At 53.0% G+C, this 16,349-nt stretch overlaps 2 protein-coding genes and 1 pseudogene across 20 annotated transcripts in view; 1 reads left to right on the plus strand and 2 right to left on the minus strand.

Annotated features, from left to right (window-relative positions):
• Nucleotides 1-6,137, minus strand: part of CA5A (carbonic anhydrase 5A) — a 53,460-nt gene extending 47,323 nt beyond the window's left edge. For both annotated transcript variants that reach the window (XM_063598057.1, XM_055099902.2), the window contains exon 1: nucleotides 5,996-6,137. In XM_063598057.1, the coding sequence (XP_063454127.1) occupies nucleotides 5,996-6,137 (142 nt within the window). The remainder of the gene's footprint in view (nucleotides 1-5,995) is intronic.
• Nucleotides 6,138-8,587: 2,450 nt separating this feature from the next.
• LOC134729373 (small EDRK-rich factor 1-like) lies at nucleotides 8,588-8,828 on the minus strand (annotated as a pseudogene).
• A 6,115-nt stretch (nucleotides 8,829-14,943) lies between these two features.
• Nucleotides 14,944-16,349, plus strand: part of BANP (BTG3 associated nuclear protein) — a 125,498-nt gene continuing 124,092 nt past the window's right edge. For 12 of the 18 annotated variants that reach the window (XM_034940881.3, XM_055099895.2, XM_034940876.3 and 9 more), the window contains exon 1: nucleotides 14,944-15,080. The gene's annotated coding sequence lies outside the window, so the exon portion shown is untranslated. Of the gene's footprint in view, nucleotides 15,081-15,139; nucleotides 16,000-16,349 lie in introns of those variants that run through there. The other 6 variants (XM_063597813.1, XM_063597810.1, XM_034940890.3 and 3 more) reach the window with 6 other exon arrangements.

Consider the following 16,349-nt stretch of genomic DNA (forward strand, 5'->3'; position numbering starts at 1 on the left):
GCTCGCTGCAGTCTGAACTGAGATCCTGGCCTCTGGGAGTCTCTGCTAGAGCTTCTGGCTGCTCCAGGCTGGTGTCCAGATCTCCAGAGTGTTCCTCTGTTCTTTGTAGACCAGCGGCAAGGACCCCCCCGCCGCCCCGGACCCTTCCCCAGTGGAACCTGAGGCCTGAATCCCGTCAACATCAGACCCAGGCGCCTGGCTTCCCTATTAAAGTGGACATGTTGTGAGGGCAGAGGATGCTGACGAGTAAAGCTGCTGTGGGCAACGGGCCCTCCCTGGCAGGCTGGGTGGGCAGGAGGGAGCAGTGGGGACTGCGGCGTGTGGACAGCACAGGGTGGTTCTGAGAGGGGCTGCTGCTACCCCACTGGGTGGGAGAGGGAGCCCTCTGCTGCCAGATCTTTGGATCTATTTTTTTTTTTTTTTTTGAGACAGAGTCTCCTTCTGTGGCCCAGGCTGGAGTGCAGTGACGCGATCTCGGCTCACTGCAAGCTCCAACACCCTGGTTCAGGCGATTCTCCTGCCTCAGCCTCCCAAGTAGCTGGGGTTACAGGCATGTGCCACCACGCCTGGGGAATTTTTGTATTTTTAGTAGAGACGTGGTTTCACCGTGTTGGCTAGGATGGTCTCGATCTCCTGACCTTGTGATCTGCCTGCCTCGGCCTCCCAAAGTGCTGGGATTATAGGCGTGAGCCACTGCGCCCAGCCTGGATTTTTAAAGAGAAGATAGAAATACAGATGTTCAGGTAGGGTGTCCCAACGTTCAGGTGTTGTCAAGTAATTTTTTTTTTTTTTTTTTTTTTCAGATTGAGTCTCACTCTGTTGCCAGGGCTGGAGTGCACTGGCGTAATCTCAGTTCACTGCAACCTCCGCCTCCCGGGTTCAAGTGATTCTCCTGCCTCAGTCTCCCGAGTAGCTGGGATTACAGGTGCCTACCACCACGCCCGGCTAATTTTTGTATTTTTAGTAGAGACGGGGTTTCACCATGTTGGCCAGGCTATTCTCGAACTCCTGACTTCAGGTGATCCACCTGCCTCGGCCTCCCAAAGTGCTGGGATTACAGGCATAAACCACTGTGCCTGACCTTGCCAAGTAATTTTTTAAGTTTTACACATTGTGCAGTGGGGAAGACACATCTGTGGGCCAAAACCCTGGCGGCTCTCCCCACTCACTCTCCGAGTTACCTGGCATATTATTTACCACCTTCTCCCAGTCTCAGTTTCTTTATCTGCAGGAAGGAGAATAAGGGAGTAGAATCACAGCAGCTTTGCTGAGAAAATAAGCTCGCTGGCGCTGGCGAAGGCCTGGAGTGCCTTCCGACGCATGGTAGACGGGGAGGATGCATTTCCCTGCCCCTGCCTTACAGCCCAGCACAAGCCTGCGGTCACACACAGAACTCGCTAAGTGCCCGAAAGCAGTGACTAAGCCGGCGCTGGGAAACGGTGGGCCCTGCGGCATCCTGCAGATGCGTTCTGTTCTCTCTCACGCGATGGACAACTATGGACGCGGGAGCCGGCGGCCACAACAGGGGCCTCTGTCTGTGTGTCCTTTGTCCCAGCGTCTGCTTTAATTCAGAACGACACCAGCAGCCCTGAACTTCCATTGACTGTTCTCTCCAAAGAGCCTCTCTGAGGCCGGGCGTGGTCGTGCCTGCCTGTAATCCCAGCTACTCAACTACTTGGGAGGCTGAGGCAGGAGAATCACTTGAACTCAGGAGGTGGAGGTTGCAGTGAGCTGAGATTGCGCTATTGCACGCCAGCCTGAGCAACAAGAGGCAGACTCTATCTAAGAAAAAAAAAAAAGCCCCTTTGAAGCCTCACAAATCTCCCTTGCATCCAACGGGAAGCAGGACTGAGTGCACTCTACCCCCCTCCCACGGCCGCTGCCTCCCGTCCTCCCTGCTGGGCAAGGGGCATTTAACATGGCTACACAGACCTGAATGTAGACAGAACCCCAAAGCCACTGATGCCACAGAGGAGGCGCGCATCTAGACCAGAGACGCAGGCTTCCCTGGCTCACAGAGACACAGGTTGTAGGAAGAGCGGGTAATTTTAGGTTCTGTTTACTGAGCTGCACCAACGGGCCCACCAACAATGAAACACCCGCGTTGAACTCAGTGTGTGTCACCCAACAAAAGGATGGGCTCATTGCCACCTGCACGGAGGCGATGCCACCTGGATGCTGAATAGGCTTCCAATCTCCACACAGCCAACCCTGGTGCCCAGCAACGTAGGTTCTGTGCTAATTCCAGTAGGGCTCCGATGGGAGGCAATACAAACGTTATCCTCTTTTTCAATCAGTCAACAAATATTTACAGAGCTGCTCCTATGGGTCAAGCCCTGGCCCAGGTGCAGGGGACATGGAATCAAAGACGCCAAGTCCCCTGCCCCAGGAGGCCAGTATTTGCCCCTAATTCACACGGGCGCAGTCTGGAAGGAGACCCCATCTCCCCGATGCATTCTCAGTCTCCAGGTTTGATGGTGGTTCAGCAAATCTCAAATTCCTTCCCCTTTGACCTCCATGGGAGAAGCTATCCCCTCCCCCATTGTCACCAGGCTTGGCCACCTGGTGACCTGCTTTGACCACTGGGACATTAGCAGACATGACGTGAGCAGTAGCTTGGAATACATGGGCACTGCTGGCCTCGCCCTGTGAGTGCCCGCCCTCCGCCGTGAGAAGAACAGGCCTCAGGTGGCTGCGGAGGGAGGATGAGAGATGCAGTGAGCAGGCCTGGACCCACCCAGAGTGGGGAGCCCAGCCCAGCCACGATCAGCCCAGGGGGAGCCAAACGCAAGAAGTCTCACACACACCTTAGCAGGAAATACCCAGTAAAATGTCCAAAAATGTGCAGCAGTGTGCTGGTTGAGGTTTAATAAGCCGTTCTCCCAGGAATTTAGAATCTTTGATTTCTAGGGTTTACCAATGACTGTGGTGTAAATACTTTCACCATGGCCAATTTTAAGTTACCAACGTAATGTTGCTGATCATACACTTAGGAACAGATGGGCACTGCCAGTGCACACGCTGAAACATGACTAGAAAACATTAAATGATCCCTAAAATTATTTTTTCTTAGACAGAGTCTTGCTGTGTAGCCCAGGCTGGAGTGCAGTGGCCTGATCAGGGCTCACTGCAGCCTGAAATTCCTGGGGTCAGTGATCCTCCTGCCTCAGCCTCCCAAGTAGCTGGGATGATAGGTGTGTGCCACGATGTCCTGTTAATTTTTTAATTTTTTTTTTTTTAGAGATGGGTTCTTGCTATGTTGCCCAGGCTGATCTTGAACTCCTGTGCTTGAGCTGTCCTCCCACATCAGCCTCCCAAAATAGTGCTGGGATTACAGGTGTGAGCCCCCATGCCTGGTTCTAAAATTATCACTTAGCGTTTTGTAACTCTGACTTTTCTCTCAAGGCCAAACCACCAGTGATTTTTCAATAATTTTTAGTAACAATATTCTTTTTCCAAGTGAAATAATCTTCAGAATGCCCATAAATAAAACACCGACATAGAAGGATGAATTCCTTACGATGTTCCAATCTTCTCTGCTTGGCAGAATATTCTGCTCTTTGTGGAACTCTGAAATGATTTGGCAGAGCCCTCTGTTCACTGGGAACAGATTGAGGACCATGGTGTAAATGGATTTAGGTGCCGATACAGAATATGACTCTCTCTAGCACACGATGTAAGAGGACATGTTGCCACAGTAAGAAATGGGATGCTACCTGCTGCCCACTGACAGGGAAATGCTTAAATAGACACAGGGCACCCACCGCTGCCTGTGTTAGCAACAGCAGCAGCTGGCGTCTAGCAAGGGCTTCCTGGAGCCATGTGCTGTCCCCAGCCTTTGCAGTCCCCACCTCGGACCCTTCTCCCAACGACACTGTGCAGTAAGCACCATTATCAACCCCCTGTTACAGATGACAAAACCAAGGCTGGGGGAAGTTAAGAAAGTCACAGAGGGGACAGCCGGGCGCAGTGGCTCACGCCTGCAATCCCAGCACTTTGGGAGGCTGAGGTGGGCGGATCACCTGAGGCTGGGAGTTCATGACCACACTGAGCAACATGGAGAAACCCTGTATCTACTAAAAATACAAAATTAGCCGGATGTGGTGGCGCATGCCTGTAATTCCAGCTACTCGGGAGGCTGAGGCAGGAGAATTGCTTGAACCTGGGAGGTGGAGGTTGCAGTGAGCTAGAGATGGCACCACTGCGCTCCAGCCTGGGCAATAAGACAGAAATTAGTCTCAAAAAATAAAGGAAAGTCACAGAGGGGCAACAGCCATAGAGCAGTGGGGCAAGATTCCAATCTAGGCAGGCTAGCGCTCTTGACGGTCGTACTAAGAATAAAAAAGGGAGGTGGGTGCGGTGGCTCACGCCTGTAATCCCAGCACTTTAGGAGGCCGAGGCAGGTAGACCACTTGAGGTCGGGAGTTTGAGACCAGCCTGGCCAACATGGCGAAATCCCATCTCTACTAAAAATACAGAAATTAGTTGGGCGTGGTGGCACACGCCTGTAGTCCCAGCTACTTGGGAGGCTGAGTCAAGAGGATCGCTTGAACCCAGGAGGCAGAGGCTGCAGTGAGCCGAGATCGCACCACTGCACTCCAGTCCACAGGTGTGGACCCCAACAGAAGGAATGAGTGTAGCTCACTGAGAGTCTGGGGTGGGCCAGGCTTTCTACACGCATCGTGTCATCCTTCCATGGCCCTGGAGAGAAAGTCTGACCACCCCCATCTCGAGATAAGGACACAGAGGCTTGGGGGTGAAGACCTGCTGAGGCTCCACCTCAGCAAGCGTCAGTCGCACTGCATGCCTGGGGTCTGGCTCCTAAGCCCATGCTCCTAAGCCCATGCTCTTTCAATGGCCCAAACTTGGAACGCGTGGAAGATTTGAGTTAGAAGAGAACTTGGCAGCTGCCAAAGCAGGCTCTCATTCTACGGAGGAAGCACCTGAGACCCAGAAAGAGGAAGCGCCTCGTCCAAGGTCACAAGGCACTGACCATGAAGCCAGGAGGGGCTGGCACGGGGCAGTTTCTTGGCAGAGCTGGCTGAGTGGTTTATTTGTTACAGGTTTGCTTGAAAGCGTTCTCTGCCGAAGAGTTTAGGAGCGATCGTGACTGGTTAGTGCAGCCCATTCCGCCGGGTCTGGATGGTGAGTCGTGCCAGTGTGTCTTGTGCAAACACGGACTACCTGCCTGCTCCCAGCATCTTGCCCTCCCCAGGACCCCTGAAACGGAGGCTAAATGATTTACCCCAGGTCACCAAATACAAGAGAAATGGAGTGTGGCCAGGCACGGTGGCTCACGCCTGTAATCCTAGCACTTTGGGAGGCCGAGGTGGGTGGATCACCTGAGGTCAGGAGTTCGAGACCAGCCTGGCCAACATGGTGAAACCCCATCTCTACCAAAATACAAAAAATTAGCCGGGTGCGGTGGCGGGTGCCTGTAGTCCCAGTTACTTTGGAGGCTGAGGCAGGAGAATCACTTGAACCTGGAGGGCAGAGGTTGCAGTGAGCCGAGATCATGCCATTGCACTCTAGCCTGGGCAAAAGAGCAAAACTTCATCAAAAAAAGAAAAAAGAGGGCCGGGCGCCGTGGCTGACGCCTGTAATCCCAGCACTTTGGGAAGCTGAGACAGGAGGATCGCGAGGTCAGGAGTTCGAGACCAACCTGGCTAACACGGTGAAACCCTGTCTCTACTAAAAATACGAAAAATTAGCCAGGAGTGGTGGCATGCGCCTATAGTCCCAGCTACTCAGGAAGCTGAGGCAGGAGAATCACTTGAACCCGGGAGGTGGAGGTTGTGGTGAGCCGAGATCACGTCACTGTACTCCAGCCTGGGCCACAGAGCGAGACTCCATCTTAAAAAAAAAAAAAAAAAAAAAACTGAGTGGAAATCTGAACCCATCTGGCTCAGGACGGTCTCTCCTCTCTCCTCTCGAAAGACCCCATCAGCTAAGACAAGGATCCAGTCACACTTAGGAAATTTCAGGCTCTACTTACAAGTGTTATTGCTGGTTTGCCATGCACAGGAACGCTGAGAACACCATTGCCCTGGCCTCATCGAACGACTCCAGAGAGGGGCCCACATCTGCTCAACCAAGAAGGAGAAAGCTGAGGTCTTCCAAGTGTTCCTCCCCAACATCTTGGGTCTGTTCCCACTGACTCCAATCTGAAGAGGGTGATGTTCCCTGCTGTCTGTTCTCACTTTGATCAGGACCACTGTGGACTGGCGTGTACCCACCTCTTTTTGTAGAAACTCATCCCAACCCCTGAGCCTAATGGTTAAAGTTCAACCCATGCCTTTCCCAACTGGGTGGGTCAACAGGGACTAGTGGCCTCTGCTGGGGACAGGCCACTCAGGTCACTGGGCTTTGATCTGGCGAACAGGAGCACAAGTCTGCCAGGGAGCTAGAAAAACTTTACGGTGGGGCTGTGTGAGCACCAGGGGATTACGCGGGGGGCAGGGGCGAGTGGATGAGAGCAGAGTCCCTGTTTCTTTCATGGGGTTGACCCTGTGGTTTGGGGCTCCGGGACACTCAATACCACGCAAAAAGCCATAGTGTGCATGTGAGGAGGGACTGGCAGGCAGGCTCAGAAGTACAGGAATGGGACTGGCCAAAGCGCTGCTGGGTAGACAGGCCAGGGGAGCAGGGAGCTTCTGTCCACCCACCAGGGCTCCTGAAGTCATAGAGTCCTTGCTTGCCTCAAAATAGGTGCGATTTGATTCATTCATCCGCCCCGGAAGCAAGATGCCCTGTGGCTTCGGACACTTCCAGGTCATGCCTGCTGTCTTGGCATAAACATTAACGGGGCCACCTTTCTTTCTTTCTTTCTTTCTTTCTTTCTTTCTTTCTTTCTTTCTTTTCTTTTCTTTTCTTTTCTTTTCTTTTTTTTTTTTAGACAGAGTTTCACTTCTGTTGCCCGGGCTAGAGTGCAATGGCGTGATCTCCGCTCACTGCAACCTCCGCCTCCCAGGTTCAAGCAATTCTCCTGCCTCAGCCTCCTGAGTAGCTGGGATTACAGGCGCCCACCACCATGCCCAGCTAATTTTTTGTATTTTGAGTAGAGATGGGGTTTCACCATGTTGGCCAGGCTGGTCTTGAACTCCTGACCTCGTGACCCACCCGCCTCGGTCTCCCAAAGGGCTGGGATTACAGGCATGAGCCACTGCACCCGGCCTTCATTTCTTAAATTAGAAGTTAGGAGATCAAGAAACTGCTCCTCTCTGCCTGTTTACAAACATTCTTCATATTTGAACCCAAAATGTTTAAGTCAAACCTTCTTTAATTGATTTTTTCTAAAATGGACCACGTGTACCCAGATAACCCTTCCATGTGCAGAAGATTGAAATTTCTATTCTTATTTTTTTCTCACCTGTTAAGATTTTCTATTTTTCACATGTTCTGTAGAGCACACACTACGTTAGTACCTAACACACAGATGTAAATTTACACGTAAGCATGTTCATGTGTGAGTGAGTGAGAGAGGCCTGGAGCCCACCATTCTCTGAGAACCCTCAAATTTCTCTGCATCACTTTTTGAAATAGGGCTTTATTCTCATGTGATAGAAATTTAAAGTCATTTCTTTTTTTTTTTTGTGAGACAGAATTTCACTCTTGTTGCCCAGGATGGAGTGCAGTGGTGCAATCTCGGCTCACCGCAACATCCTTCTCCCGGGTTCAAGCAATTCTCCTGCCTCAGCCTCCCGAGTAGCTGGGATTACAGGCATGAGCCACCACGCCTGGCTAATTTTGTATTTTCAGTAGAGACGAGGTTTCTCCATGTTGCTCAAGTTGCACAACACGTTTTTCCTTGAAAAGTAAGAAACGATGTAATGCATGTCGCGAACTCCTGATCTCAGGTGATCTGCCCGCCTCGGCCTCCCAAAGTGCTGGGATTACAGGCGTGAGCCACCGTGCTCGGCCAGAAGTTGAAAGTCATTTCTAAATGCACTGACTGCGCTCCACAGTACTCCGTGAGCTCAAAATGTTACACTGTCCATGAAGAAATGCTATTTTAGGTGAAAAAATCAAATAGGGAAAACTTGCATTGGACAAAATCCTTCAAAACACACAAAAGTTTCTGCACGAGTTTTGTTCACAGTAATTTCTTTTGCTGAGCCACTGGACTTTTTTTTTTCCATGGTGTTTTATTTTTATTTATTTATTTATTTATTTATTTTTTGAGATGGAGTTTCGCTCTTGTTGCCCAGGCTGGAGTGCAATGGCGCGATCTTGGCTCATCGCAACCTCTGCCTTCTGGGTTCAAGCGATTCTCCTGCCTCAGCCTCCCTAGTAGCTGGGATTACTGGCATGTGCCACCACGCCTGGCTAATTTTGTATTTTTTTTTTAGTAGAGATGGGGTTTCTCCATGTTGGTCAGGCTGGTCTCGAACTCCCTCAGGTGATCCACCCGTCTCGGCCTCCCAAAGTGCTGGGATTATAGGCATAATACACCGCGCCCGGCCTAGTGTTTTATTCTTTGAAGAATGCTTCTAAAACATCGCACCAAGTCAATCTGAAAGGTAAAGTTTAAAATCTTTTTAAAGGATAAGTTATATGTCATGACTGTTCACTCTACAAAATCTTAATCTTAGGGCTTACGAGGCACCCAGTTGGCAGTAGCATCCAGGTTTTCCAAATAGCCAGTTATCATTTTTCTCGTCTGCATAGATTTCTCATTAACTGCCTCCTGTTTTGTTGCATGATCTCAGAGTCCCCCTGCTTTCTCTGAGAGGTGGTCAAGCTATCCTCTTTTCTTCTTCCCTTGCTAATTTCCTGGGTTTTCTTCATGTTTTCTGGCGGGCAAGTTCTCGTTGATTTCCACGGACCATGCTGACTACCGACAGAGCCAGGAAGAAAGCAAGTTGGAAAAGCGACGGTTCCCTGGCACGCTGGGCTACCGTCACTGCTGCTGGATTTTTTATGGGTCCATTTCCCGCAGGCGTTTTTTACTGATTGCGTGGGTTTGTACACCTGTTTCCCCCACCTGCTTCACAGCGGCAACTTCTCATTAATAAGGACTCAAACGCCCAGTAGCCCCTGTTGAGATGCTAATCCGCTGTCTGGCTTGGGTGGCCTGGATTAATTGCACCGTACGCAGCCTCTCCTGAGGAGTTCGCATCAACGGCTGCTCCCATTCTCAGACAGGAGGACAGAGCTGCCAGCCGGACAGAACGTCAGTGCTGACGTCAGCGTTCACGTGTGCAGGAGGAGAGCCCTGAGGGACCCCGCTGGGGACTGGTGCTGTTTCTGCCTGCGCACACCCAGCTCTTCTCCCTGGCAGCTGCTGGGTTTGCTCCGGGAGACCAGCCCTCCCCACCCGCCCTCCACAAGGCTGGGCCAGGCTGACCCCTCCCCCAGACATGTCTCAGGACTGGCCACTCGGAGTGGGGGTCATTGCCGGGTACACAGTCTGGCCAGTAAGCATCGCCCCCGGGAGCCTTGCTGGAATGATGAGAAAAGAGGCCCTCTCTCTCCCAGGGAATGGTTGAACTGGAAAAACCTGTTGGTAGTTGCGGGGACCCCTTCATGAGATCCTGCTCAGGAATGGGGAAAAACCAGCCAGGTGAGGTGGTTCATGCCTGTAATCCCAGCACTTTCAGATGCCGTAGGTGGGAGAATCACTTGAGCCCAGGAGTTCGAGACCAGCCTGGCCAATATGGTGAAACTCCGTCTCTACCAAAAAAATACAAAAATTATAGCGAGGCTTGGTGGGAGGCGCCTGTAATCCCAGCTACTCGGGAGGCTGAGGAAGGAGAATCACTTGAACCTGGGAGGCGGAGGGTGCAGAGAGCCAAGATCGCACCATTGCACTTCAGCCTGGGTGACATAGCGAGACTTCGCCTAAAAATAAAAAAATGGGGAAAAACCAAGCCCACAGATGGGAAGGGCGGGGTGGAGAGAGAGAGAGAGAGAGAGACAGAGTCAGAGACAGAGATGAGGGAGTCTGTGCAGTGGACTCCCGGGGGTTTCTGGAGCCACTGAACCTGGCCCCACTCCTGGAGGTGCAGGCTTTGGTGTTTTCAGAGGGTCTCCTATCAGCCCAGATTGAGAACTGACCATGAAGGCTGCTTGGCCGTATGTTTGGCCAAGACAAAGGAGAAATCAGCCAAATCGCTGGGCCGAAGCAATGCCACTCTCTCTCTCTCCTCTCTCTTTCAAACGCATGTTACTACGCAGATAGTAAGGGTCTCTGTGACCTTTACACATGGCCTAGTGCACACACGTGTAAGCGGCCCCCATATCTGAGGCCTTGCCGATCCACTTTACAAGTGAGGAAGGTAAGGTAAGCGTAGGTTGTTTCTCCAGTTTCAGAGGGTACCGTATCCACACAGCAGTGACTGGGTAGGTCCTGGTCTCTCTCGACAGCCCAGAGTGTGTGGCCCGTCCCCGGAGAGGGTGGGATCCATGCCAGGAGGGGCTGAGTGGTGCTGACTGCCACCCCCTCCCGTCACCCCTGGATCATCATCTTGTTTTCCAGTGGGGTCTCCTTTCAGGGCTCTAGTTCACCCCAAAGCTGACCTCTTCCAGTGAGACCTTCAAACCCTTACAGTGCCCTTGCATGAAGTGGCAAAGTCGGGGGAGGGGTGTGGAGAGTGGAGGATGAATTACAGAAGGAGCCCCCCTGGGGGAACAATTGCAAAGATGTGTTTTCAGGGACAGTCCTCACGACCGTGGGCGGGTAGCCATGACGTCCGGTCTCCCATCTCCTGGAGCTGTGCGTCCACCATCCAGTACAGCACCTGGACACCCCCTCTCCCTTAGCAGTCCCCAGCATCGGGCTCATGGGCAAGCCCTGTGCATTTCACTCTGTGGAACCTCTCCAATCTGTCCATTTCTCTTCATCCTGTCTGCACTGCAACCCCCTGCAGCAAGCCTCCGTCTCTCACTTGGAGCCTGTCACAGCCTTCTCCACTGCTCTCCCCAAATTCATGCAGGATAATGTATTTCCTCCTCCCATTCCTTTTCCAGCACTCCAGCCAGATGGACTTTTCTTTTTTTTTGAGACAGAGTCTCGCTCTTGTTGCCGAGGCTGGAGTGCAATGGCGCGATCTTGGCTCACCGCAACCTCCACCTCCTGGGTTCAAGCGATTCTCCTGCCTCAGGCTCCCGAGTAGCTGGGATCACAGCCATGTGCCACCACACCCGGCTAATTTTGTACTTTTAGTAGAAACGGGGTATCACCATGTTGGTTGGGCTGGTTGCGAACTCTCGACCTCAGGTGAGCTGCCCGTCTTGACCTCCCAAAGTTGCTGGGATTACAGGTGTGAGCCACTGCGCCAGGCCGCCAGATGGACTTCTCAAAACACAAATCTGATCCTACCCACTCTGGCCCCAAACTTTGTAAAGTCTTCCCCATTGCCTCAGGAGCAAGACGACACCCCTTCCTCGCTGACAAGGACGCAGTTGCGCCTTCACTACCTTTGCTGCCACATCTCACCACCTGCCTCCTCTCGTCTCTACCCCCACTGTGGCTGTGTGACCCCAGGTGTATTGCTCAACCTCTCTTATCTTCCTGTTCTTCACAAAGAATAGGAATTACACTGAAATGTGCCCGGCTCATGGGCACTCAGCCCATGGTAACATGAGCACATCCGCAATCAGACTCTCTACTAAACGCTTCATCACCTCCATGCCATGGACCCCTCCCAATATCCCTGTGAGCTGTGAGATCTAAACACCAGTTCCCAGAGTGGGAAGCGAGGCCTGAGAGCCTCAGCAACTTGCCCAGGGAAGGCTCAGACTCTAGCCCTGGCCGGGCAAACTCCAAGTCCTCGCACTTAAGAACAACCAGGCTCAGCGTTCCAGCATTCCACTCGGCCTCCTGGGCTTTTCCTGGGCCACCGAGTGCATCGTGTTTACTTTCTCTTTCTCCACCCTAGTGACATTCTCAGAAAGAGGAACCGTCGGAAGGTTCCAGGGTTTTCTTGATGTGGGCATTTCGAGGTGTTGACAAAAGGACCTCTGTGACCTTTACTTATGGCCTAGTGCACACACTTGTAAGTGGCCCCCATATCTGGTGCCACACAGGCCAGAGTGCACTTCCCGCTCCTCTTATAATGCCCTCACTAATGTGACTGTAACTTCATTAACTCCAGGCCAGATTGGATCCTTGTACCGACTGGTGAGTAAGCGAACCTTCACTATAGACAGCTGTCTTTGCTGATGACTAGCTACTTCATTTTTAAAATTACGGTGAATCAACTATATGCCAATATTGAACAATGCCTTCCTTTTTTAGCTTCCTGAGCAGCAAAATAAAAACTAAATCAAAACCATCAAAAATAAAAAAGTGTAGTAGCTCATGCCTGTAACCCTAACACTTTGGGAGGCTGAGGCGGGAGGATCGCTTGAGTCCAGGAGTTCAAGACCAGCTTGGACAACATATTGAGACCTCTGACTCTACAAAAAATAAAAAAAATCAGGCAATGGTGGTGGTGCATGCCTGCAGTCCCAGCTACTCTGGAGGCTCAGGCAAGAAGATCACTTAAGCCCGAGAGGTAGAGGCTGCAGTGAGCTCTGATTGTACCATCGCACTCCAGCCTGGATGACAGAGCAAGACCCTGATGCAAACAAAACAAAACAAAACAATCACTAACTGCAGCACAATCATAGTTTTGATTGGCTTAATTTCTGATCATGCCTAGTCAGCAGTGGCCTTCAACAAACCTCACTGTAGCTTGTTGGATGGTCACAGATGGATTCACCTTTGCCCACAAGTTCCTCCTCTCGTCCACTCACACCTGTTCATGACGCCGAGCCCAGCATTGCCCAAGGCCTGGGGATAGGGGAAATGCAGCTCCAGACACGGACTTGGGAATGTTTTGAAACAACAGGAACGACATCACCCTAGGTTTGTCTGTTTTCAAGCCAGATATTCCGGCGTGGATGCTAAGAATTCTTACATGGGCAAGTATTAATATTTGAATGCAGCCGTGATTGAGGTGGAGGTGGAGACAAAAGGCGTGCCTCCCTAGAACATGTTTTGTCCCCACTGCCGGAGGGAATATTCTGTGGCAGCTACCGCACGCACCCTTTCCCTCCATGTGAGTGGACTCCACACTCTAAGCAAGGCGTTCTGGACTGCAAACTCAGCTTGTGCCTCTCTCCAGCCCTGCGGCCTCGCTGGGCAATTTTTCTAATCTCTTTGGAGCTGATCTTCATGTTGAAAAAGGACAAGTCCCATCTTCAGATCAACACCTGTGCCAGCGCTGCCATTCTGCCAAGGTTCCTCCTTGGAGTGTTTGTAAGGCACTTTTGCCACGAAGTAACCCAGCCACCAGCCTCAGTGGAACCTCCAAGCCTAATTCTGGAGGAGACTTTAACTCGGTAAGGTTGCCCAAGGTCGCATAGCCCATGACTGCGCTGAATCCTGTTTTTATTATTGGCAAAAGGGAGTTGGGCAGGAAATTCAAGGTAAAGCATTTTCTTTTTCTTTCTTTTTTTTTTTTTCTTGAGACGGAGTCTCGTTCTGCTGCCCAGGCTGGAGTGCAGTGGCACCATCTCGGCTCACTGCAAGCTCCGCCTCCCGGGTTCACGCCATTCTCCTGCCTCAGCCTCCAGAGTAGCTGGACTACAGGCGCCCGCCACCACGCCCGGCTAATTTTTTCTATTTTTATTAGAGACGGGGTTTCACCGTGTTAGCCAGGATGGTCTCGATCTCCTGACCTCGTGATCCGCCCGCCTCGGCCTCCCAAAGTGCTGGGAGTACAGGCGTGAGCCACCGCGCCCGGCCAGCATTTTATTTTTCCCAGTGAAAATAGCTGCCTCGCCCTGTGTTTGGGAGATCAAAGGCATTCTTGCTCATAGCAAATAATTCAGGAAACAGAGGCGAGTATAAAGAAGAAAATGAAAGGCAAGGTAATCCTAGATAAGCAGAGGGAGATAACCAGGAATGACATTTCTGGGAACTGCGCTATGGTTTGGGAATTTTTTCCTGTGATTACCCACAAACGCATATTTGCACATTTATTCTACATAAGATATAACGTGTGCACATTCACGTCATCACTTTTTTTTTTTTTGAGACAGTCTCGCTCTGTCGCCAGGCTGGAGTGCAGTGGCGCGATCTCGGCTCACTGCAACCTCCGACTCGCGGGCTCAAGCGATTCTCCTGCCTCAGCCTCCCGAGTAGTTGGGATTACAAGGCGCCCGCCACCACGCTCGGCATAATTTTGTATTTTTAGTAGGGACAGGGTTTCGCCTGTTGGCCAGGCCGGTCACGAACCCTTTACCTCAGGTGTTCCGCCCGCCTTGGCCTCCCAAAGGGCTGAGATTACAGGCGTGATCCACCGTGCCCGGCCGGCATCACTTATTTATATTATGTGTCACCTATAGGACTTATCTAAGACCATAATCACTGCCGCGTGTGCTAACTCCCGCGCGCGTGCACTCAGGCCCCTCTGGATAGACACTGGGGACCCCTGACCACTTATGTCTGGGAAAACGCCACCAAGCGCTCCGGAACCTCAGGGCAGGACCCGCCGCAGCAGCAGGTAGGACCCGCTGGGGGCGCACAGCCCACCTGAAACATCGTAACTACAAGTCCCAGCAACCCTTGGTGCGGGGACAGGACGGGCCACCGGAGTCCGGAGAGACTACAAGTCCCGGCAGGCATGGCCCAGACGCAGGGACTACGAGTCCCGGAATGCATGGCTCCCAGCTTGCGCAGGGCACCCTGGGAGGTGTAGTAGTTGAGGGAGTTAATGCGTATTCATTCCGTCTCAAAGAAGATGCAAATTCCTCAGACCGTCCACTGAGGTGATTTTTCTCACGCAGGCCATGGGCATGGGCGAAAAACGGGGGGAAAAAAGCCCTGGGAAGCCGGTACCGTCGCGGAAGAAGGCCGCCTGCGCATGCTCACCAGGAGGCCGAGCGGGAAAAGCGCGCGCAGCTGGCCTCACTGCCGCAGGGGTGCCCCGCCCCCGGGCCCGCGCGCCCAGTGAGCCTGCGCGGAGGGCGGGGGCCGAGCGTCGCGGGGAGGGGCTCGCGGCGCCTGCGCAGAGCGGCGGCTTCTCTCGCGAGGACGGACGCCATTATCGCATCTCCCCGACAAACACCACGAGAATTCCGCAGCCCACACGGTAATTGCAGCTCCCGCAGCCGGTCGCGCCTCCGCCTCCCCCTTCCCGCGGGGCGAGAGCGAGAGCGAGATCTCCCTCCTCCCTCCTCCTCCCGCCCGCCGGGCCGCCCGCGCCGCAGCCCCGCCGCCGCCAACCGCCCGGGCCGGGCGATCGCCCCCCGGGCCCCGCTCCCCGTCCCCGCCCGCGCCCCGGAAGAGGGGCTCCCGCTTCCTCGCTTCCGCACCCACGGCCCCGCCGCGCCCGGCGTCCGTTGAGCCGCCGCTGCCGCAGCCCAGCCCGGGGGCCTCGCGCTCCCGATCTCTGTCCCGGGCCTCGCCCCGCGGGAAGGACCCGGAGCTACGGCGGGGAGACTGGAAAGGCCTAGAACCGCGCCCGGGCTCCTCTGGGGCCCGAAGTCTCCCAAGGGGGTCGCTCCTGCCAGCCAGGCGGGAGCGACAGGCATCGTTTTTGTGCCTCCTCCGTGGCTGTGGACCGGGGCCCCATAGCCCAGGACTTGCACACGCAAGTCTCTGGCGAGGCAGCGGAAGGGGCGCTCTCGGGGCGACCGCAGATCTCGGCGAGGACCCCAGCCCGTCCCCCGAGGGGCCCCGATGAACGAGGACTTCGGGGTGCCCCCTCCCCAGCACGTTTGTGCGATTTCTGTGATCTAGTCCTTAAGGAAGGTGGCCTTTTTTTTCCCCCCTAGGATGCAGAAAGTAGATGACATTCCATCCACACTGTGTGAGCAAATTGGAGAGATTGCCTTGATAGAGGACTGATGTTTTTCACTGATGAGATGGTAGGGGTTGTCTTGCTGTTGGAGAAATACATCATCCCTGAAGAACTGTGAGCAAGTGGAGCGAGTGTGGGCTTTGAAGGGTAGCGAGCTTGCACCCTGACCGGGGAGGGCCCGGGTCACACAGTTGTTGATGTGGAACAGGTAATTGCCCTGTTTGGAGTTGCCTGTTCTGCCCAGGAATGTACTCCAGGGCCTGATGGCGATGCTGGAACTCGCACTACAGTAAATAATTGATAAGAGGAGGCAGTTGTAGGGTCCACTTTTAGCTGGAAGTTCTTAGGGGACAGAAAAATAACTTGGAGTAGTGAGTGGTTCTGAGTAAGCTCAGGAAACGTCAAATAAAAACTGGATCTGGTCATTTAACACGCAGCTCGCAGATATCCAGTGCTAGAAGAAAACACCAAAACGCGGTAAAATTCTGTATGTGGGTCCACTTCCCGTGTCTGGCGATTAAAATAAGAACATAATCTTGCGATGTTGGATTCTGTCAT

The sequence above is a fragment of the Pan paniscus genome, chromosome 18 (genome assembly GCF_029289425.2).
Source record: "Pan paniscus chromosome 18, NHGRI_mPanPan1-v2.0_pri, whole genome shotgun sequence".
In the NCBI taxonomy this organism is placed as follows: Eukaryota; Metazoa; Chordata; class Mammalia; order Primates; family Hominidae; genus Pan; species Pan paniscus.